Source organism: Fukomys damarensis, unplaced genomic scaffold (assembly GCF_012274545.1).
Source record: "Fukomys damarensis isolate Sample0158 unplaced genomic scaffold, DMR_v1.0_HiC HiC_scaffold_15, whole genome shotgun sequence".
NCBI classification, from domain to species: domain Eukaryota; kingdom Metazoa; phylum Chordata; class Mammalia; order Rodentia; family Bathyergidae; genus Fukomys; species Fukomys damarensis.
Genome location: NW_022900927.1, coordinates 42,996,199 through 43,020,487, shown reverse-complemented (window position 1 = coordinate 43,020,487; position 24,289 = coordinate 42,996,199). Strand labels below are relative to the sequence as shown.

Here is a 24,289-nt window from a genome sequence, read left to right as displayed (position 1 = left end):
ATACTGCTTTAAAAAGGTAGGACTTTTGACGTTTGTATATAGATTATAAAAGCCCTCACACAGCTCTAACAGCTTTTTAAAAATCATAGTATAAGCTAGTCAGTTAATGTTTCACTGAGTAGTTACAACCCCATAACATTTTAGTTTATATCCAATTTCCCAAATTTTTTCAGTTCATCACACTCAGTTGGCTAACAGTGTTTTTGCTCTTCCTTAGATCTAAAGAAATACCAAGTACAGTCAATCATATATCACTTGATGGGCATGGATAGTTTTCACAAACTAATCTCTAGGAGATTTTATCATTTTGCAAACATCATAGAGTGTACTTACACACACCTGTGTGGTACAGGCCAGTCACTTAACATGGCCTCTTGATTGATAGCCAACTCAGAAAAACATGAGATGTATGAGATTGCTGCTGTTGTAACATGGATACTGTTGTGGGCCTATAAAAATATATTTAAATAGAAGGAATGTACTCATGATAAAAGCTATAGCAAACACATAAGCCAGTAATAGTTATTATCAAGTATTATGTATTGTCTATAATTGTATCCAGTCTGCCTTTATACTACTGGCAGCATAGATTTGCTTATATCAACATCACCACAAACATGAAAATACATTACTATATGAGTATAATTTTATCATTACGATTTATGACGTTTGTTGTTGATTGAAAAGATCATTGTGATACATGATTTTAGTTCCATTTATTTAGTAATTAGGACCAATTAACTTTAAAATATTTATATCCTAATAACTTAGTAGCTTCTTGAATAAATAATATACATTAATTCTTTGAAATTCTTCTTTGAATAAATATTTTTATTCCATTCTCAAGTAGTCCAAATTTCTTTCTTGATATGTGTACATCTTTTGAGTACTGCATAACCTCTTAAGCTAGTATCAGATTGGCATCTGTATCCTCATTTCTTATTATACATTGATATGAGGAGGTGTGATTGGTTTGTTTAAATTATAGAGACTCAGTTTTGTGAAGATATGATGGCATGGAAAGGAATCTAACATCATCTGGTTTTGGAACTCCAAACGATCTTAAGCTAGTGGTTCAACTAGTATTCCACAGATACTTAAAACTACTTTGTCTCACTCAGAAATTTAAACTGCTCAGCACTTGGGAGGCTGATGTAGGAGGATTGCCAATTTGAGGCTAGCCTGAACGACATAGTGAGACCCTGTTTCCAAAAAAAAACCAAAAAAAAAAAAAGAGTGTGTCATTGTATACTGTATGAAAATTGTCATCCTTTTGTAAGAACTATTAGGGCTAGGATATGTAAACTAAAATTTATTTGGAGTCCGAGGAAATTTTAAATGTTAATTTCAAATTAGATGTTAGATTTTCTCTACCTTGCTTGGGTTTTTGGTTTTTAAGGTGAAAATACTGATTTTTATTTATCTTTTACTTTTATTATTACATGTTTGCAGTACGTAATGATTACATTCACTGTAGGGAATTGGTACATTTAGTACATAATACATTTTAGTTCTTTTTTTTCTCTTTATCTCCACCCCCTTTTATTTTTTCAGCACCAGATTCATTTATAAGACCTCATAAAGTTAATTGTTATATATACAAGTTAAAACCAAAGAACATGTAAAACATGTAAGACAGTTGTACTGAGTCAGGGTACACTTCTAGATAAATTGTGCTAGATTACAATACTTTTTTTCCTATTATCTGTCTCCCACCTGTTTCCTATTATCTGTTTCATATTTCATTAAGTTTTTTGTATGAGATAAACTATATGATACTTAAGTTTGTGTATTTCAGTTACTTCATTTCTGGCCTCAAGGTATATAAAAGTGAGAATATTGTTGCAAGCAAATCATGGCTCACAAATTTTTTTAAAAATAGGAATCATTAACAAAAAAGTATTTTCCTTTTTTGTTTTTTGAACTTTCCGAACAAAGGCAATATTTAAGCGTTGGTAATTTATAACGGGCATAGGAAAACAAGGTATGAAGAAATGCAATTTTTGTTACCTAGTATCCTATTTAAATGTTGTATTTAAGTGATTTGATCAACAGTAAATGTGTTATAAACGCTGAAGGGGAAGGTATGTAAATGAATACTTCTTGGTTGTAATTGTTAGGCATATAATTTGATCTCAACTAAGTAATGAGAAAGATATTATTATCATTCTTTAAAAGGCTTTGCAAAGAATGCTGTGCACAGCACTTTTTCCCATAAGTGTCAAAATTAAGACAGAATTAACTTATTCTCTGTGAATATGTTGTTTTCTTTCTCATAAAAGTTCTGTTTTGTCCTTAAGACGTATGAGATCAAGAACTTTGAATCTTTTATTTTATTTTTTTATTTTTATTTATTTATTTATTTGGTACCGGGGATTGAACTCCGGTCCTTGCGCTTGCAAGGCAGGCCACCAAACCACTGAGCTAAATCCCCGGCCCCTTGAATCTTTTAAAACAAACTAAAATCCAGTGATATGGGACTTTAGCACCTTAAATCTTAAATTTCAATTATGAAGAAGAAAAACCACATAATAAGCACATTTGTGCTGAAGGAATGTTTTTGCTTCTAAATAACTGTTGTTTGTTAATGTTTGTTTAACACATCTGAATAAAGTAGTGTTATACTCTTAAATTTGCTTCCTACTAAATTGTCTGAATATATACAGAAGCATAGACCAAAAATGGGCCAAGATAACTGTTCATGTAAGGAGTTTTTATTCCATTGCCATTAAAATATTTTGCATATGGTTAAATGGAAGCATTTAGATACTGCTGTACTTTTGCTATATAAAATTCTGATATTCCTTGACATTTCAAAAATATCATCCATTTAAGGATACATGCATAGTTTACTCTGATCTACTTTTCTCTCTGTAGATTTGAGCCATAAATACAAATAAAACCTTTGAGGGTTTCAAAGTGCTATTATATGTAAATCCAGTTTTATCAATGGTTTTTTTAGATGGAGAATTAATATATTTTTTAAAAATTTTGTTTTGAATAAGCACAATTAGTTAGGTTTGAACACTATTCTGGGGCTTAAGGGTTCAGCTCAATCAATGGTAGAGCGTATATTTGACATGTAAGAGGCCCTAGGTTCAGTCTCAAGCACCAAATGAACAAACAACTCAAAAGCTGTGAAAAGTCTTTTATATTATGCTTGTTTTTTCTTTCAGATAGTATTCCCATGCTCATTCAGGGTAGCTGAATGAAAATTTTCTTGGTTTGATTATATAAGCTGTGACAAGTTAAGAAGCAACAAAAGTTTATATTATACCTTGTATGTATTTTCTTACCTTCTTTGAATGTTAGTATTTTAGTTCAGACAATCTGCAGAGTAGCATTAAAACAAATAAGAATTAATAGTGCTGTACCATAGATTGATAAATATCTTCCTTATTCTCTTCTTTCTCCCTGCCTGCTTTACTCCCCATCCCCCTTTATTGATGCTCACTGCACAAATACTATATGCTGATCACTTTGCAAGCAAGGTGCAGTGAGTCAGAGAAACATTGGTTCTTATTGTTAGGTATTGTGTAGAATGTGAAGATTGTCGTAAAGTAAGATTTGCCTTTGTTTGAGACTATAACAAGAACAGAAATGAAGGTGCTTTGTTGAGCCTTAAACAGTCTTTAAAAATATTTTTTTCTCTTAAATTCCTTTATTGGTACATTTTAGGTATACATTTGCATTCATCATTGGGAACTTGTACCTTCACATGATATATCCCGGTTCTTATTTTTTCCCCATTCTCTTGTCCTCCCTTCCACACCTCCACCCCTCCCCATTTGCAAAGGCTTTATTTCCATTTTTTTCTCATATTTGTTCCTTTCCCTTCTTCCCTTTCCTTCTTTAAAAATCTTATGCAGTTATTTATTTTACTCTCAAATGAAGAACTAGTCTTTTCTCTTTAGAGTTTTTGATCCTAATACAGAATTTTGTGTTACTGTCACCTCAGCAATACCTTGCTTTAAAAATGTTTTATATTTCAAGACTAGGTTCCAGTAATTTCAGCTGTTATATATGTTGTTAGTTTTATCTTTCCCACACTCTTATGTTGAAACCTTAAGCACCAGTGTGATTAGATTGGGGAGATAGGGCCATTGAGGAGGTAATTAAAGTTTAATGAAGTCTTAAGAATGGGACTGTAGTCCATTGTGACTGATGTCAGGGGAGGGGTATAAAACACACATAGCCCTCCTGCACTCACACAGGGAAAGAGCAGGCTGTGAGAAGATGACCATCTGCAAGCCAAGGAGAGAAACCTCAGGAGAAATCACACCTGCCAGCACTCTGATTTTGAACTTTCAGCCCGTAGAACTGTGAGAAAATAAATTTCTTTGGTTTTCATTCACAAATTTGTGGTATGCTATTAGAGCAACAATGGGAAACAATTGTATCTTTCTTAATATAGGTATATATTTGGTAAACCAGTTTTTCTTATGGTCTTATAATTCTCTTCAGCCATAATTTAAACCCTAGTCTTAAGCTCTTTTTAAATATTTGATTTCTTCCAAATAATGTAGATTCCCAGAATAATATAGCAGATTTTAAGAAAAGCTTATTTTCTCTTACCTAGTCTCACTTATTAAGCATTTGTATACTGAAGATATTTTTGCTAAGTGATTGTATTTCATGAATTTACTTACACTTTTGTTGTGTTTATATAGTAGTATATTATATAAAATATCTGCTATATTTGAGATCTTATAAGTTGCAAACAAACTTTTTATAAATAGTATAACCTAGTATTTTAAAGTATTGGCTTTCCAGTCAGACTGTCTTGAGTTCACTTCACAACTTTATAATTGTTAGTAGGTATGTAAATTTAGGCAAGTTGCTTAGTTACTTCTGTATCTGTAGAGATAATAATAGTACCTCTCATCAGGTTGATGTGAAGATTAAAAAGTTATATTCTGAAAATCTCTTAGAGTTGTACTGGGCACATAAGTGCTATATAATGGTTAGCAGCTATTGTTTTTGTTAAGCCTGTATTTAAGTTAATGTGAGTAGAGTTTTCTCTAACATTGTTTGTTTATTTCATTTTTTTGGTACTGGGGATTGAACTGAGGACTTTGTACTTGTAAGGCAATCTTGTCACCACTGATCTAAATCCCCAGCTACTATTTGATTGTACTTTTATCTGATTATCATGCAACACAACCATGTAAATGCTGGGTTGATTATACTTTAATTTTCACTAAATACAATTAAATTTTATTTCTGCCCTTAACCCTTAGATTTTTCTTGTGAATACAGAAAGGTAATTAACTGGTAATTTTAAAAAAAACTGTCAGAGAAATGGGGCTGGGGATTTAGCTCAGTGGTGCTAGGAAGTTGAATAATGTATGGGACTAGATTGCCTTGTAGAATTAGCTAAAAACAAAAAAAGCCTAGGTATACTGACCTATTTAAATGAGGTAATAGATGAAAGCTAAATATAGATATTTTAGGTTACTTTGATAATACTATATAATCAATAATTTGTGAGCTTCCGAGGTAGACTCTGATGTTTATATTTTCAACTTCAGTGAAATGCTTGATACATTTTAGGATATATTTTTATATATTTGCCTGTTTCGATAATTCCTTCTGGAGAGAATTTCTTTCCTACACCAGTGCTTAGTTTATTTTCCTAGCATTGTTTGTGTGAGTCATGTTGAGGAATTCTTAGGTTATAAATACTTACTACTCCCAACTGTACAGCATTAAAACAAGTCTGATTAGGTTTAGACTTGTTGATAGATGGTAAATGAAAAACTGAAAAAAGTGTTTTCATCTAAATGTAGTGTGATCCTGGAGTCTTTCTTACTAAGTTTGGTGATGAAGAAGCAGGAGAGGGAGGAGGGGGGAAGAGGAGTAGGAGTAGGAGTTATGTCAGAAGTAATTGTACAAGTGAAATCCTGCTTGTCAGGACTTGCTTCTGAGTCACCTGTGTGAACAATGAAAGGATGTGAGATGTCCTTCCTCCGCACACATTCCAGAAATAGCTTGCTGAAAATATGATGTACATAACTTCATAGTAGAAATGGAGATAGCATTAATAAACTTTAAATTAGTAACAGCTATAATATTATAGGTTAATGCTGTTAATTTAAGTCTGAGCCTATTCTGAACTAGACTTTCAGCACATATTTGAAAATTCTTTTTCATATTTTTATTTTACTCATTTTCATATTTTCTGCAATTTCTATTTTAATCTGTCTCATGCTTACTACCTTATTCTATACTTCTACCCATTTTTACAGCAGAAGGGCATTGTTACTCATCCGAGAAAGTAGAGAAATGCTCAATTTTGTTTTCCGATGTTGTTACTTAGGTATAATTTAGATTCATTTCTAGAGCTTTTTCTGTAGTTTAGAATTTCATTTGTACATCAAGTTCTTCGTTTCATCATGTGTACACAGATATTTCCAATGTTCAATACCTAACTCCCTCTCATTTCTCTTCCTCTTAAATTTTCTACCTGCATGAATGAAAAGTCAGAGTCATCTTATTACTGTCACCATTCCTGCTGGATTTGCCACTCTCCAATCCAGTTTCCACCTCTATTTGCTAAAAGGCTACCCTAGTCCATTTACATTTTCATTTTCTTAGTTTCTGCTTGTTGCTAACCTACATAGCCACAATATTTTTTGTGTAGGTACTGTTGTAGTCCTCATTTTGTAAGGTCATACCACTAGCAAATGTTACTAGTAATTTTCTCTAAATAATTTTTACATTAATTGAAAGTTATTAAAATAAGAATTCTACAAGGAGAATATGTGGGCTAGAAATGGCCAATTTAAAAAATGAAAAATAAGGAAGGGAACCTAGTAGATATTACAATAAATATACTGTTAATGCTAAAGGATAAAAATAAATATGTCTCGAGTATTAATACAGATAGATTAGTGGAACAGAATAGAAAGTAAAAATATATGCATATAAGAGCATATAATAAAATAGCATTTTCATGTTGTTTTGTATTGTTTGAGACAGGGTCTCACTATGTAGTTCAGGTTGACTTTGGCCTCAAGCTCATAGCCATTCTCCTGCCTTGGCCTCCTGAATGCTGAATGGTCAGCACCATGCCCAGCTAAAAATAGCATTTTGCATTGATGCGAGAAGCTGGTTAGTGTGCTGCGTAGTCCTGTAGGAGACTTTATCCATACAACCCATTGTGGGTATTGCAGCTCTAGATTATTCTGTGTACATGGCTACACCAATTGCTTATTGTGGAAAAAGAAATCAGTATGTTTTAACCTTACTATATAACAAATATAAATTAAAATTGAGATAGTAAAAATTAGAAAAAAATACATTTTATAGGCCATAAAATGGAGAAAATTTTCGTTAGTTTATATAGAATAGAAAAACCTCAAAAAGAAAACATAAAAAGAATGAAAAGATAAACTGAAAAAAAGGTATTTACAATGCCTGATAGACGCAGATTACTGTACTTATTATATAAAGAGCTTTTAGAAATGACCAATAAAAATTGACAGGTTATCAGTGAAGGAAATGAAGATACTTAAAAAAATACATAGTATCAATAGAAAGTGACAGGTGCTTTTTCCTCCTAACCAGGACTCAGTAAAATCATTATTTACCAACCTACCTATTTGTAGAAGTTAAAAAAAGGGGGGGGGTTAAACAACTTTCTGTTCCCTTTCTGGAGAAAATTGGCAGCATATTTAAAGATGTGTAATAATTAGAGAGGTAGGGAGAAATAGGGAGAAATTTGCATGAAAGTCTCTTTAGCTGATAGGTCCTACAGCATGTACATAGGCTAATCATGTTGAGTTCACAATCTGTACTGTGTAGCTACCAAATTTTTTGTTGCAAATGGTGAAGTAAAGTATATCTCAAAACAGGATGCCAACAGTTACCTGACTTAACAAATGTTTCTAGTAGAAAGATTTGTATCATATTGGTAACAGATTAAGGATGCTCTTTTATTTTCTTTCTTTTTTCTTTTCCTGTTTTTAAAACTTGATATTGGTCAGCCCTGAGAGCTAATGAGATCCCAACAGGAAGTAGTAGTATGGTTGCATACCAACCATGACCTAGTTATATCTGATAGCATGACCTAGTTATATCTGATAGTGTCCGATGGAATGTTTTTACATTGGAAAGGTACTTTAAAATTGAAGAAGAATGAAATTCTGTGTTTTAATTTCCCATTTTTGAAGGGTTGTATTTTCAGATTCTTTATAAGATTTCTTTTTAACTAGACTATTTCTGGGTTATTTCACATCCATAGAATCAAATACTTCAAGTGTGTTCCCAAGTTATTATAAAGCATAAATAATTCATTGTGATAAATAAAAATGAACTCAGGTATGTAATAATTTGTCTTGAACATTCATAAATTTTAATTGATTCTACTTTCTAGTTTAAGCGTTTATAGTAGTTTTATAATCACTGTAGCATAGATATCCAAAACACCCTTTTTCAGAAACTGGATTGAGACTGGTTATTTGTTTATTTTGTCTAATTCTTTTCACCGAAGTGCTTATTAATTTGGTCTTACTTTGATTTTATGTTAGGTTGTAAAACTTTTGTTTTGTTCAATTATTTCAGAATAAATTTTATCTTAAACTGATGGAAGGTGAGGAAAAAGTAGGCAGAAGTTGAGTGATGACAGTGGTGTATTCTAGACAAAGGAATAATGGAGGTTGAAAAAGGTATTACTGGAGAGAAGGTAGCAGATAAAGAAGCAGCAATCCTGATTGGATTGACATGGTCTTGCTGAAGAAAATAGGTAGTATCTAAGCACAGACAGTTAATCCACATTCATGAGTTATAACTGTGTGATCCCAAATAGACTTTTTCCCACCTCTCTTGGAGCTCTAATTCCTATTTTTAAAAAGTTGCAATTGATAATCATCCTGCTTTTAGAGACACATTTATATGATATTAAATGTATATAAATCCAGTTGAACTTACTTGATTACTTGAAATTCCTGTTTCACTTTAGTTTTATTTTTCATTCTGATTTGTATAAAAACATTATTTTCTGTAGGGCTAGAACTATGTAGGGAAGTATTTGAATGTTGGAAAAAATTTATTGAAGGGCTGGGGATTTAGCTCAGTGGTTCCAGTGCCTGCCGCAAAGCACGAGGACCCAAGTTCAGTCCCCGGTACCAAAAGAAAAAAAAAATTTATTGAAAAGCTATACACTGAAATAACTTATGTGGAATCTTTGTGTTAAGATCAGATGTGCATGAAGCATTTGGATGAAAGAATATTAGGATTATTTAAAAAAAACTTTAAGATTCAGAAAATTAAAGATATAAGTAAGCATAGGTGAAATTATTTAAAGAATTTTATAAATTGTCAGTGTTGACAATTTGGAGATAAATTTATTGCATTCATTTGTAAGACTCATTTTTGAAGAAAAACAAATGTGAAGAGAAATGAATATGAACATTATCTAGCCGAATTCTTCCAAGAACTAGACAGTATGCCACATATTTTTAAGCTGTCAAAATAAAGTGTCAAAACTTGGCTTATGCATTTAAGATTCATTAAAAAATTTTTAAAGATTCATTTTAAATTAAGATTTTGAAAATTACAGTTTTTGAGTATACATAATTTTAGATAAATAATAGCTGTGCTTATCTTTTCTGCCCTACTATTGAAAAAGTATTACTGTAAATGAAAAGCCCTATGGAATATACTCTTTTTCTATAAAGTAGAAGCATTAAACATGTGTTAGTACATACTATATAAAATACACAAATGATGTTGGTTGCTTTTTCTGAACTCCTGAATTTTTGGAATTCTATTCTATGAGACTGATGGAAAAAGCTTCCATGAAATCAATCATTTTTAGTTATTTGAGTCTATGAACTTGTTAAGTTTCTTGATAACATTAAAAACCTTTGAGTGATAGTAACGGAAATCTACTACCTTTAAATTACTAACTGCACTTCCTTATGGGACACACATGTGCATGTGCACTCACACATAACTCTTCAACTTAATTTTCAAAAGCAATATTTCTCATTTGATCAAGAAGTTACAACGATTGGCTAGTTTCTTTGTATTTTGGACTTCAAGCCCCACTTCCTACTTGGTCTCAGTGCCTTTATGATCTGATCCAGTACATCTGTAGACACTCTGGTAAACACTTAAAAAATATGTACAATATATACTATATTTTGTAACAAGAGTGTGAAATACTGTAGTGATGATAAAAGTATGATTCTGTAGCCTGTTGGCTCAAGCAAAGTCTTAGAACTATAAAACCTTAGAGAGGTAGTGAGGAGACCACCAGGTTTCAGTGTGTGAGGGAAATTAAAAAGTAAATAGATTCCAGTTGAGACAGCTATAGGAAAAGGAGTTTTTTAATGGAGCCAGCTAAGTTTCATTCTGCATCTGAGGTTAACAAGATATTAATCAAGAAATTTCAGAGGGCACAATGGCATGATTTAGAAAAGAGAGGAGGGATGAAGAAGTTGGATTGGATTAGGATAAATTCAGAGAGATATGAGATAAGAATGCATAGTGATGAATGAAAATTAGGAAAGCTTGGTCTGTTGTCAGTGACTGAGTTAAACATGGAAAGGAAGCCTGTTAGATTTCTGTAGACTCCCTAATAAGTAAATGTATGTAGCTATATAGAGAAATATGGAAATATTAATCTTAATCTAATTAATATTAATCTCTTATCCTGCTATAGCAATAATCAACCAAGAACCAGTATTGACTGCAACTTCCGGTGATTTTGTATTCTACAAAGAGACCTAGTACACTCACAGATAATGTAAACAAAAGTTGAAAAGTACTCACTGGTATTTTCTAGTCTGTTCTGGTTCTTTTTTTTTCTGGTTCTTTTTTGATAAAACTTCAACCCAACAAGAAATGTAATGATTATGTACTTCAAACGTGTACTAATAAAAAATAAAAATTGAAAAAAAAATTTGTGTTGCAGTATACTAAGTTTCATAAGAGACAAATAACAGTTACACTTGGCTGCTAGAAAATTGAGTTCAGGGTTTGGAGTTAGATTGCTTAGGTTGGAGTTCTTCTAACTGACCCACTCAACAAGTTTGTGACCTTCAGCTCATTACTTTGTTTTTTGTTTTTTGGTACCAGGGATGGAGCTTGGGACCTTGCGCTTGCGCGACCCGTGGAGGAACCACTGAACTAAATCCCTGGCCCTAAGCTTGTTACTATATGTCAATCCCCAGATTCCTTAAAATTATTTACCTCCTAGGGTTTTGTGAGACTTACATGTATTAATTACTAGATGTTAGTGCTTAATAGTGCCAACATCTAAAAGTAGTTAGTTAATGGTAGATGCTGTTGTTAGTATTTTGTCTGTCAGACCTGAGATTTGAATATAGGACTCTGATTCCAAATTTTGAGTACTTAAATTTTTAAATCTAATGCTTTTCAGGTGATTATAAAGAAAACAAAAAATCTGTTCAGAGATAAAGATAACGCATCATTTTCTGTCATCTATATTTTTTCATATAACAATAGGTTGCATTTCTTTGAAACATTTTTTCAAATGATATTCTACTGTTTTATTTTCAAGAGGCAAAAGTGTTATGCTCCTTAGAATGAAGTATCTATTTGTAATTTTTTTAGTCAAAGCATAGCTACATTTTATTACTGTTTTTAAAAAGAATTTCAAACATACATAGAAGGAGAATAGTATAATGAAGTCTCCATATACCTATCCTTCAGCATCAACAGTTTACCAACTCATGGTCAGTTTGTTTTATTTGTATCATCATATACTCCCATCCTACCTCTTAAATTATTTAGAAGCAAAATCCAAGATAGTATATCATTTTAATCTTAAATACTTATGCTTCTAAATGATAAGCAAGTTTTTAAAACAGTATCACACCCGAAAAAGTTAAAAATAGTTCTTTAAAATCATCAAATATCCACTCATTATTCAAACTCTTATATAATAAAGATATCTTTGTTGACTAGTTTCTACACAAATGAAGTTAATATATTCTTATTTATATCGAAGGTTGTATTTGTTCCTTTGGGCTTTAAATTTCTTTTTTTTTTCCCGCTCATTGAGTTTATTGGTACATGTTAGATATACAGTACAGTTACATTAATTATTGGGATCTTGTACCTTTACATGACAGGTCTTGGTTCTCATTTTTCTCCCCTTGTCCCTGCCCTCCCTTTACCCCCTTCTCTCCCTATTTACAAACATTTTATTTCCATTCTTTCATTTTCTCCTATTTTTTCTTTGGGTTTTAAATTTCTAAGTCTTACAGATGAGGTATGTACAAAAAATTTATAGGTCTCTTTTTTTCTTTTCTTCTCCCTTTGCTGCCTTTTTGCAGTTTATTAGTTGGAGAAACTGGGCTATATCTTTTACAGCAGAGGCTTATATTTGTATGGCAGTAAGCTAGGAATGGTGTTTGTGTTTTTAAAAGGTTATTGTGTTCCACTGCCTACCTTGCAAGCACAAGGTCCCAAGTTCGAATTCCGGTACCCCCCCAAAAAGTTATTCTGAGCAATATCTGGCTATTGCTTCTCTGTGAAATGATGCTGGGTTTTGTTAGTTGTCTAAACCTTTTGAGCATTATTTGGCATCCCCTTTATTCAGTAGAGCTCTCAGCATTCAAACATAATGATATAATAAAATACTAGTTAGGTTGAGCCTTCCCTCAATCATCTTGTATGTTTTTATTTCTTCTGTTCTACCCCCCTCCCTGCCCTCAGACTTTTAAAAAAATGTTTTTTTAGGTGATGTTCATGAAGAGAGTGACTACTTTAACTGTGCTGCTAATGAGAAGAAATCCTGTCTAAGAAAGTACATTTCTTTATAGAGCTATTCTGTACTGTTTTCTAGGCCCTCTGCTGCAAAAGTAGAATCATGTCTGATATACATAATGTCTTTTAAAATTGTACCTCTAGTATTATATTCACAGGAGAGTACTATATCTTATCTCCCTGAATGTGAAATATCTTGTATCTATTGTATGATACATAGTAGTGACTGCGCTTTATCAGGGCTGTATTTTATGTTACTCTACAATGACTTCTTTTAGAAACTAATTTAAAAAATAGTAGTTGGTATCACAGCAGTAAAAGAACATTGCTGTTTTGGGTTTTTTGTTTTTTTTTCCTTTTTTACTGAAGCATGCTGGATTCTTTCATAATTTTGTTCAGATGACTGCAGAATCTGGGAAAGCTATTCTTTCTGTTGATGTATAACACTGCTAATATTGGTCATTTTATGTAAACATAAATATATGTATGTGTATATAAATAATGTGAACTTTTGAAAAGTTTAGCTCTCATATTTAGAAAAATTGTGCCTATTTACTGTGTTGAGTTGATACTATATAGAAATTAATAGCTATATTGGTCTAGAAGTACTCAACTTAATTTTTTCCATTTGCATAAGCATAATGCGTTGTATTAAATATGTAAGGTCTTACCTACATGGGTTTGATTCTAGAAACTAATAACATGTTCTCCAAAACATGGAGGAAAAGGGTTATTTTAAGTTGCAGATATTATGTGGCATAAAATGTCTTAAAATATTTGCTCTTTAGTCTTTCATCACTTTCTGATAATTATTTAGGGTATCCCAAAATCTAGATTTTTCATGATTGAACAGCATGATGTTGTCTAATGTATTCTTCTGTTGTATTTTTCTGTAATTAATAGGTGGATCTAAGACTTGGTTAGATTCACCTTCATTTTTTTATTATGTTTTTAAACTCCTATTTTAATTTTTCATTACTTCCTTTGTGTTTCTTTGGTCCTGTCCAGTCATGCTGTCAATCTCCTACTTAGTCCTGGCAACTGTTTATATACTTAGTGTCATGACAGTTTTTGTTTTTCAAAAATTTTATATAAAGCAGACCATATACTATGTAGTTACTGTTTGCTAGTATTGTTCACTTGGCATAAAACTTTCGATACTCATTTATTTTGCTGCGAGTAATACTCTACTAGATTTATATTTTTTTGTTTATCTATTAATTGATGTATGTTTGGGTGGTTTTTAGTTTTTGACCATTGCAAAAATAGCCAAATTTTGGTACAAATTTTGGGTGACCATATTTTCATTACTCTTTGGAGTGGAATTCCTGGTTCACTTAGGAAACTGCTAAAGTAGATTTCTCCATTGCTGTACTGCTTTCATTTCCCACCAGCAGAGTATGAGATTGTCAGTTGTTTCATATATGCCCCAACATTGGTATAGTCAGTCTTTAAGTTTAGTTATTCTGCTGTGTGGATAGTGATAATTCATTAAAAAATTTGCATTTGATTTAGTATATTGAGCCTTTTCATGTGTTATGGCCGTCTTCAGATTTTCTTTGGTGAAGTATTCAATTATTTGGCCATTTTTAGTTGGTTTTTTTTTTTTTTATTTGGTACGTTTTAGGTATACAATACAGTTATAATTATCTTTGCGATCTTATTCCTTTACGTAACATATCTAGGTTCTTATTTTTTCCCCATTCCCTTAGCCTCCCTTCAGCTCCTCCATCCTTCTCTATTTACAAAGATTTTGTTTCCATTTTTTTCCTTTTTTGTTATTTTTTTCTTTTCCCCTTCTTACCTTTCCCCTAACCCCCTCCCACTTCCCCTACACCCTTAGACCTTTTCTTCCTGTTACACAGTATCAGTTATATATTCTGGTCCTTACTTATACCTTTAGTTTATCACACCAGAGAAACTACAGTATTTACACATGTGTCCTATTAATTTCACTTGAGTATGTCCTTAATGTGCATCCACGTAGGCATAAATGTGTCTAGCTTCTCATTCTTTATGCCTGAGTAGTACTCCATTTTATAGAAAAAAAAACACACATCTTTTTTATCCAGTCTCCAGTTATTGGGCAGTAGGGCTGTTTTCAAATTTTAGCTATTGCACACTGTGCCACTATAAATATGGGTGCACTTATATCACTGTGGTATGATTCTTTTAATTCTTTTTGGAAAATACCCAGCAGGGGAATAGCTGGGTCAAATGGGACCTCCAATCCTAGTTGTTTAAGATATCTCCATACTGATTTACACAGTGATTGCACAAGTCTGCACTCCCACAAACAATGAAGAAGGATTCCTTTCTCCTCACAGCCCTGCCAGCATTTGTTATTGGTTGATTTTTTTTTTTGTTTGTTTGTTTTTTTGAGACAGGGTCTCACTATGTAGTTGAGACTGACCTGGAACTCCCTGTGTAGCACAGGCTGGTCTCAAACTCACATCGATCCTCCTGACTCAGCCTCTGGAGTGCTGGGATTACAGGCGTGTGCCCCCACACCCAGCTGGTTGATTTCTTGATAGCAGCCATACTTTGTGGGGTGAGGTGGAATCTCAGGGTTTTCAATTCATCTGCATCTCTCGAATGACCAGTGATGTTGAACATTTTTTCGTATTTTTTTTGTATTTGCTGCTTTTACTTCTTTTTCTGAGAAATGTCTATTCACTTCAGATGCCCACTTCTGAAGTTGGTCTTTATATTTAGGGTGTCTGATTTTTTTTTTTAGTTCTTTATATATTCTAGATAGTAGACCTTTGTCTGAGGAGTAGCTCATAAATTTTTTTTCCCACATTGTAAGTTGTCTCTTAGCTCTGTTGGTGGTTTCTCTTGCAGTGCAGAAGCTTTTTAATAAGATGAGATCTCAGTTGATTCTTTGTGCTAGTTCCTTTGCTACTGAGGATTTTTGTTCATAAGGTCTTTTCCTATGCCATTGTCTTCAAGAGTTCTACCTAACTTATCTTCCAACAAGTTTAGTGTTTCTGTTTTAATATTTAGATCTTTAATCCACTTGGATTTTAGTTTAGTGCATGGTGAAAGATAGGGATCTAGTTTTAATCTTTGTCAAGTTGAAATCCAGTTTTTCTAACACCATTTATTATTAAAGAGGCTATCTTTCCTCCAGTGAGAATGGTTGGGTCCTTTGTCAAAGATGAGGTAGCTGAGTATGTCGAGTTGTTCCCGCATCTTCTAATCTGTTCCACTGATCCTTGGGTCTGTTTCTTTGCCAGTCCCATGTTGTTAGTAACACAGAGGCTTTTTGTACTATAGTTTCAAGTTGGGGATTGTGATACCCTCTGCTATGTCTCTGTTGCCTAGAATAGGTTTTGCTATTCTAGGTCTCTTCTGGTTCCAAATGAATTTTTGTATTGTTTTCTCTAGTTCTGTGAAATATATTGTTGGGATTTCAATAGGGATTGCATTGAATCTGTATAGCAGTTTTGGAAATATGGCCATTCTCACTATGTTGGTTCTTCCTACCCAGGAACAAGGGATATCTTTCCATTTCTTATATTCTCTTCAATCTCTTTTTTTTCACAGTGCTGTAGTTCTCAATGTAGAGGTCTATTCCTAGATATTTCTTTTCTTTTTCTTTACGGGGGTGTTATTGTGAAAGGGATTGTTTCCCTAATTTCTCTGTCAGTGAGTGTGTAATTTGTGCACTTAGAAGGCTATTGATTTTTGAGTGTTTACCTTGTATCCAGCTACTCTGCTGAATCTGTCAATTAAGTCTAGAAGTCTTTTGGCAAAAGATTTTGGGTCTTCTATGTAGAGTATCATATCATCAGCAAATAATGACCATTTAACTTCTTCCTTTCCTATCTTTGTTGCTTTTATTTCTTTCTCTTGTCTAATTGCTATGGCTAATGTTTCCAAAACTCCATTGAATAGGAGTGGTGATAGTGGACAGCCTTGTCTTGTTGCTGATTTCAATGTGGAAGGTTTTCCGTTTTTGACCATGTAGTATGATGTTGGCTGTTGTTTTTTCATAGATAGCCTTTATCAAGTTGAGATAAAGACCATCTATTCCAATTTTCTGCAGGGTTTTTTTAAAAATCATGAATGGGTAATGAATTATTTTCAAATGCTTTTTCTGCATCTATTGTGATGATCATATGGTTTTTGTCTTTGATTCTGTTAATATAGTGTATTACATTTATTGATTTACGTATGTTAACCATCCTTGCATCCCTCGGATGAATTTGACTTGATCAGGGTGTATGATCTTCTTGATGACCCCCTGTATTCTGTTTGCCAGTATCTTATTGAGGATTTTTGCATTTATGTTCATTAGGGAGATTGGCCTGTATTTCTCTTTTTTGTTTGGGTGTTTCCCTGGTTTTGGAATCAAAGTAACACTTGCTTCCAGGAATGAATTTGGAAGTCTTTGCTTCCCTTTCAATTTCATTGAAAGTTGAAAGAGTAATGGCAGTAGATATTTTCTGAATGTTTTGTAGCATTAAGCAGTGAATCCATCAGGACCAGGGCTTTTCTTTGCTGGTAAATTTTAAATTACATTTTCAATTTCACTCATTGTAATTGGGGTGTTTAGGTTTTTTTATATCTTTGTTCAACTTTGGTAATTCATATCTATTTAGAAATCTGCCCATTTCTTCTGTGTTTTCCATTTTATTAGAGTACAGGTTCGTGAAATAGTTATTGATGATCCTCTGGATTTCTGGTGGATCTTTTGTGACTTCACTTTTTTCATTCCTGACTGCATGGATTTGAGCCTTTTCTTTCCTTTTTTTGATAAGGTTGGCTAAGGGTTTATCAATTTTATTCCTTCTTTCGAGTAAACAACTTTGTTGATTTTTTTTGTATCATTCTCTTAGTCTGCATTGCATTGATTTCTGCTCTAATCTTTATAATTTCCTCCCTTGTATGAGTTTTGGGTTTGTCTTGCTCTTCTTTTTCTAGAAGCTTAACATTCACCATTAGGTTGTTCATTTTATCTCACTTTGTTTTCTTAGTGTGGGCATTCACTGCTATAAATTTCCCTCGTAGAACTGCTTTCATTGTGTCCTGTATGTTGTATTGACATTATCATTTATTTGTAAAAACTGTCTTAAGTTCTTTAATTTCCTCTGTGACCCATTGGTTGTTCAGGAGAGTGTTATTCCATTTCCATGTGTGTTAGGTTCTTTGGTTTCTTTCGCTATTGATCTCCAGTTTAATTGCACTATTGTCTGATAATATACATGGGGTAACTTTACTTCCTTTGCATTTACTTAAACATGCTCTGTGAACTAGTATGTGGTCTGTTTTGGAGAATGACCTGTGTGCAGCTGAAAAGAATGTATATTCTTATTTGGTGAGGTGGAATACTCTGTAGATGTCTAGCAAGTCCATTTGTTCAAAATCTTGGTTTAGGTCTAGTATTTCATTATTGATTTTTTTTGTCTAGATTATCTGTCTCTTTGTGAAGGGGGGTATTGAGGACCCCCACTACAACTGTGTTAACGCTTATTTGGTTTTTCCAAGTCCCTTAATATTTGTTTTATATAGTTGGTAGCATTAGTATTTGGTGCATATTTGTAATTGTCAGCTCTTCCTCTGGTGTTGTTACCTTTACAAGGATTTAGTGACCTTCTTCATCTCTCTTAATTAGTTTTGGTTTGAAATTTACTTTGTCTGAAAATAAGGGAGCTACCCTGATTTTTTTTCCGGGTTCCTGTCACATGAAGAACTGCTCCATCCTTTCATTTTCAGTCTATGAGTTTCTTTTTGAACTAAGTGTGTTTCTTGTGTATAGCATATTGCTGGATTTTGCTTCTTAATCCATTCTTTTGATTGGTAAATTTAGGCCATTAACATTGATGGTTATAATTGATATGTGTTGACTTATCCTAGTCATGTTGTTTTCCTCTTGTTGGCTCTTTTTAATGTTTTCACCCTCTCCCTGTAATTCCTTGCCTCATTTGCTCTGTTGGGCCTCATGGAGTTGTGATCTTCATTGTTTTTTTCTCGGATATTATTTAGAATTGTCTGAAGTTCTGATTTGGTATTCATGAAGTTTTTCACGTGTTCTTTGTCATGAAGTATCTTATTTCCACATCAGTTTTGAAAGAGAGTTTTGCAGGATACATCAGTTTAAGTTGGAGGTTTATTTCTTTTAGGTCAAATACCTCACACTAGGATTTACTTGTGACGGCTTGGGTTGAAAAGTCTGCTGTGATTCTGATGGGCTTTCCTTTGCATGTGATTTGTTTCTTTTCTGTAACTGCTTGTAGTATTTTGTTTTTTTTCTGTTGGGTTTCTGGGATCTTGATTATTATGTGTCTAGGTGTAGATTTTTTTTTTTTTTTGATCATTGCTGGTTTGAATCCTATAAGCCTCATTTATCTGTATGTCAAATTCTTTTTATCCATTTGGATAAAGTTCTGTTATTAATTCTGTGAACAGATTTTTCATGTGACTTGTACTTTCTCCTTTTTCATTGACTCCTGTCAGTGTTACATTATTCTTTTTTGCGTCACCTAGGAACGTTTGATTGATGTTTCTCCTTCCCTTGCTATTTTTAAGAGATCCTTCTTTTCATGGTCACTGATCTCCATCCTGTCGTCTATATCTGGTATCCTGTCTTCACATTGGCTCAGTCTGTTATGTATAGTTTCAATAGAATTTTCAATCTCCTGGATATCTGTTTAAATCTGTTTTATGGATTTCATTTCTTTCCTGTGTTGGGAATTTATGGTTTCCATTTCTTTCCTATGCTGGGCATTCTTGGCTTCTATCATGGTCCTGAGCTCATGTATTTTTTTTAATCTGATTCTTTTCTAGTGCCTTTAATCATGTCTTTCATTGTGCTTACCATTTCTGTAGTTATCTGGGAAACTATTTCTGTTCTGAATTTTTCTAGAACCTCATTCTTCTGTTTTGTTACTACCTGTGCTATGATTTCAGGGTGTTCAGGTGGTTGATTATCAGACTTTTCCACCTCATTTCCCCCAAAATTTGCCTTTGGTAAGCTGAAAGTTTGTGTTTGTGCTTGAGCCTTGTTTGAATGTCCTCCCATTTCTATTTGTGTTGTTGGTACTGTCCTTCATTTGATACCTGGGTTAATGCTTTGATCTTCCTGTTACCGCTTGTCTTTAGGCTTTGATCCTCTAGTGACTCTGAGGCAAGCTCTTTTATACTAGGAAAGAGAACTGATTAGATCAATCACAGCATGTTAGCCCCAGTGATACAATCAGCAACACAGAAGCATCAAGCACAGCTTAGACAATGACATTTTGTGGTACTTTTTTTTTTTTGTTGTTTTGTTTTTTGAGACAGGGTCTCACTACGTAGTTGAGACTGACCTGGGACTCACTATGTAGCTCAGGCTGGTCTTGAACTCACAGCGATCCTCCTGCCTCAGCCTCCTGAATGCTGGGATTACAGGCATACACCACTATGCCCGGACACTGTGGTACTTATTAATCTATCCCCTTTAACCATGTGAATTAAATCAAAATTGAGGCTGGTGCTCAGGACAATGGCCTTTATGACCCCCTGTGCCTCTGTGGTGTGAATCCAGGTACCAGCCTAGGCAGGAGTATTCAGGGGAAAGACTAGTGTTGATGGGTGGGTCTCAGAAAATGAAAACAAGCAAGCAACATCCCAGTGCTCAGGGATTTCATGGCTACCAGCCTTCACTTTCATTTTCTAGCTCTACAACACTGTGGTGTGTGTGTGTGTATGATTTTAAAATTTAACTTTAAACTACTGACATTAGACCCTGAGGTCATGAGTTCATTATTGTCCAAATCCTGGAGAATGAAGAATAACTACATTTACAGAGTAGAAGACTAGAGATGAGACCACTCATTTTTTCCCAGATCTTTTATTCTTCTTAATTTCCACTATACATTACATGGTTGACCCTTTTCTCAGTACTGTATAGATGTTACTCTGAAAAACTATATTTGCTACTTACTGAATAAGCCATCTTAAGGAACTCTTCAAAATATTTTAAAGTTTTTTAAAAAATAGAATCATATTATCTAAAGTGATGATCAGTTTGCTCTCTTTTATTTATTTAATTTTTGTGCCATGAATCGATTTTGTTCTCTTTCGAATGCTGTACTGTCGTGTTCCTCTGACTTTATCACCTAGTACTTTCAGAGTGATGTTGGTGGTGGGCCTTATTGTCTGAAAGCTGATTTTACTGATTTTTTTGTTAAATGTGATACTGTCTTTTGATTTGAAGAATCTTTTTGGAAATTCTAAAGGAGATTGTTTTTCTAATCGGGACTAAATACTTTACTACCCTTTTATTAGATTTCTTTTATTGTTTTTTTTCCCCCTAGAATGTATTATTTTTAAAAGGATCATATTGCCCTTGATGTTGTTTAGTCTTTCCATTTTTGTTCCTTTTTCCTATTAATCTTTAGTCTGAATTGCTATATCCAGATTGATTTTTCTGAAAATTGTTTTGAGCATATTGTACTTTTATCCCAACTAGTTGAAGCACTGTAACATCATTCTCTGCTGTGTATGGAAGAGTCTAAAATTCTCAGGTTATTTATTATTTTTATTTCTTGTTGATCACAGTCATATGCCTTTCTGTCCTGTCCTGCCCCCCTTTCTCCCCTCCCCTTCCTTCCCTTCCCCTCCCCTGTCTTAAGATTTGTGAGACTTGATGTTAATCTGTGTTTATAAGCTACCATGTTATCCTGTGGATTCTGGCAAAACTTAATTTCCTAGGTTAGAGTCAAGAATAGTTTAGACTCACAACACTCATAGTAGCAACAATTTTTCTTGTACTATTTTTCTATGCCCTAATTCTCAAAGGTTAATGTATCGAGGGAAGGGCAGGTTATAACTCTGTAAGTGGTCTCTGTTGCATTTCAGGAAAGGATGCTGAATATTTTCTGGAATCTCAGTCTGCATATTCCTTTGTTTGCTCTTCCATTCTGTCCCCAGAATTTCTCTCTACATCATTCTAGTGTATGACTTCATCTCAGACAGTTGCTTTCTTTCATATCTCTCATTGTCTGCCTTGAATTGCTGTTTATCAGGTAAACATCACCTCCACTATGTTCTTTTCTCTTTGGATACCCCAGTGACTCTGCTTGGTTTGCACAGTGTCTTCCATGTTTTCCTCTAACACACATTTTTAAGTCATGTTGTCTTCTATGCAATAGTGTGCTTTGGTCAGTGTCTTAATGTCTTTGTAAACAATACCTTCAGATACTGTTTTTCTTTTTTGGTCTTTAGGTTAGTATATTGTCCAGAAATGTGTTGCAAAGAACAGTTCATCCTGTAATGAATGTAATAGGAATTTATTTCTCTGTGTGTGTGTATGTGTGTGTGTGTGTGTGTGTGTGTTTGTGTAGAAAGCCTTAAGATAGGTAATTTCTGGTGTTGATTTAGCTTTTTAGAATCCTTTTCTTCTAAGCGTTTTCAAAATGCTGTTCTCAGCATCAAATTCTTTAATCAATATCTGTAATTCCAAATTATGTTTTTTTTTTCAGCTTTAATTGAGTTTATTGGTACATTTTAGGGATACAGTACAGTTACATTCATTGTTGGGAATTTGTACCTCTACATGACAGGTCTTGGTTCTCATTTTTTCCTCTTGTCCCTGCCCTCCCTTCACCCCCTCCTCCCCTCCCCATCTACAAACATTTTATTTCCATCTTTCCATTATCTCACATTTTTTTCTTTTCCCTTATTACGCTTCCCCTACCCATCCCACCTTCCCTACACCTTTAGCTCCTTTCTTCCCATTTCTAACTGTCAGTAATCTTATTAGGATCTTCTGTATTATTGCAGATTATTCACACCAGAGAGACTATCTGGTATTTACACATGTGTGCCTTATTTATTTCACTTAGGAGTATATCTTCAATATGTATCCATTTTCCTATGAATGAATCTATTTTCTCATTCTTTATGGCTGAGTAATATTCCATTTTATAGAAAAACCACATCTTCTTTATCCATTTTCCAACAGATGGGCAAATGGGCTGTTTCCAAGTTTTAGCTATTACGAACTGTGCCGCTATAAACATGGGTGCGCATACTTCTCTGTGATATGATTCTTTTAGTTCTTTTCCAAATTATATTCTTTAAATGACAAAGTTTTCTGTAGTTTGAACTTCCCAAGTGATAATATTCTTCCTTTGTATTCTTATAGGCAGTATTAAGTTAAAAAGTGTCCTTTATCACTAAGTTATCTGTAAATGTCTTATCTTACTTATTGGAATATAAATTCCTTCTTTGTAGTGTAGCTTTTGTTATTCTTTGCAAAGTGCCTTACCACATTCATTATTGGGCTATAATTCATATGTCCTACTGCTGGAACTGTTGAACCACTCGTGGTACATACATGACTCTTGTGCTTGACTGTTCAATTCTACTACCAGTGGTGCAAGCTGCTTGATGGGACAGTCATGTATGATCCACCAGTGGTTCAAGTCTGCGGGAATGTTTTAAGGTAGACAGAGTTGGTTTACCTGTTGAATGACTAATAAAGCATAAGCAACTGTCCCTGTAAGAAACCTTGTCACTGATCATTAGAGCTCAGAGAAAAGATCTATTGCCAGGTGTGTGAATGGGGAGGTACCAGTGCAGAGATATAAAGGAATAAACTTATATATTGCTAAAAAGAACATCTTCATTGTGTAAACTGATTTCTAAATACACACATTTTTTTTAATGCTAGCAAATTATTTTCATGTGCCATTAAAATATAATACTGTTGGGCTTGGGATTTAGCTCATTGGTTCTGCTGCCTGCCTCAAAAGCACAAGGTCCTGAGTTTTGATCCCTGGTACTCCATCCCCCAAAAGTGTGTGTGTGTGTGTGTGTGTGTGTGTGTGTGTGTGTGTAATACTATTATATCTGGAAATAAATAAAATTTTTTCTTTCAGTGCTTAGATGAATATGAAGATGATGAAGCAGGACAGAAAGAGCGGAAAAGAGAAGATGCAATTACACAGCAGAACACGATGCAGAATGAAGCTGTGAGCCTATTAGATCCAGGCAGTTCCTTTTTGCAACAGGTGAGTATTTAAAAGTATCAGGGAGTTACTAGCTATTTTAGCAGTTTTAAGTTGCTATTAATTTTCCATTTTCATTTTGATAGCATCAAAATTATAACTGCATAATACTTCTTTTAAGTATTTCCAGTGGATTTAACTACTGATGTTCCCTATATCCAAATACTTTTTGACTTAAGCAGTGTTTAACTCTTAGTTCCTGATCAGTGAATATTTTTTAATTGACTGACTAGCAGGTCTAAGTAATAAAAACTAAAAATAATCAAGGAACATAATTACCTCCTTACTGTTTTTTTTTTTTTTTTAAAGTAAGGTAGTAAGTTGAACCGAATGGCCAAGCCTGTTCTAGATAGGTTTTTGAATTAGAATTATAAAGCATGAGATTCCACCTCACCCCACAAAGAATGGCTGCTATCAAGAAATCACACAATAACAAATGTTGGCGGGGTTGTGGGGAGAAAGGAACCCTCCTCCATTGTTGGTGGGAGTGCAGACTAGTGCAACCACTATGGAAATCAATATGGAGATACCTCAAAGAGCTTGGACTG

General features: G+C 33.6%; 1 protein-coding gene across 1 annotated transcript in view; it reads left to right on the top strand.

The window, feature by feature from the left end:
• Pawr (pro-apoptotic WT1 regulator) overlaps window positions 1–24,289 on the top strand; it is a 122,638-nt gene that overhangs the window by 56,084 nt on the left and 42,265 nt on the right. Inside the window, exon 4 of the mRNA XM_010639595.2 lies at window positions 23,613–23,744. Within this exon, the coding sequence (XP_010637897.1) occupies window positions 23,613–23,744 (132 nt within the window). The remainder of the gene's footprint in view (window positions 1–23,612; window positions 23,745–24,289) is intronic.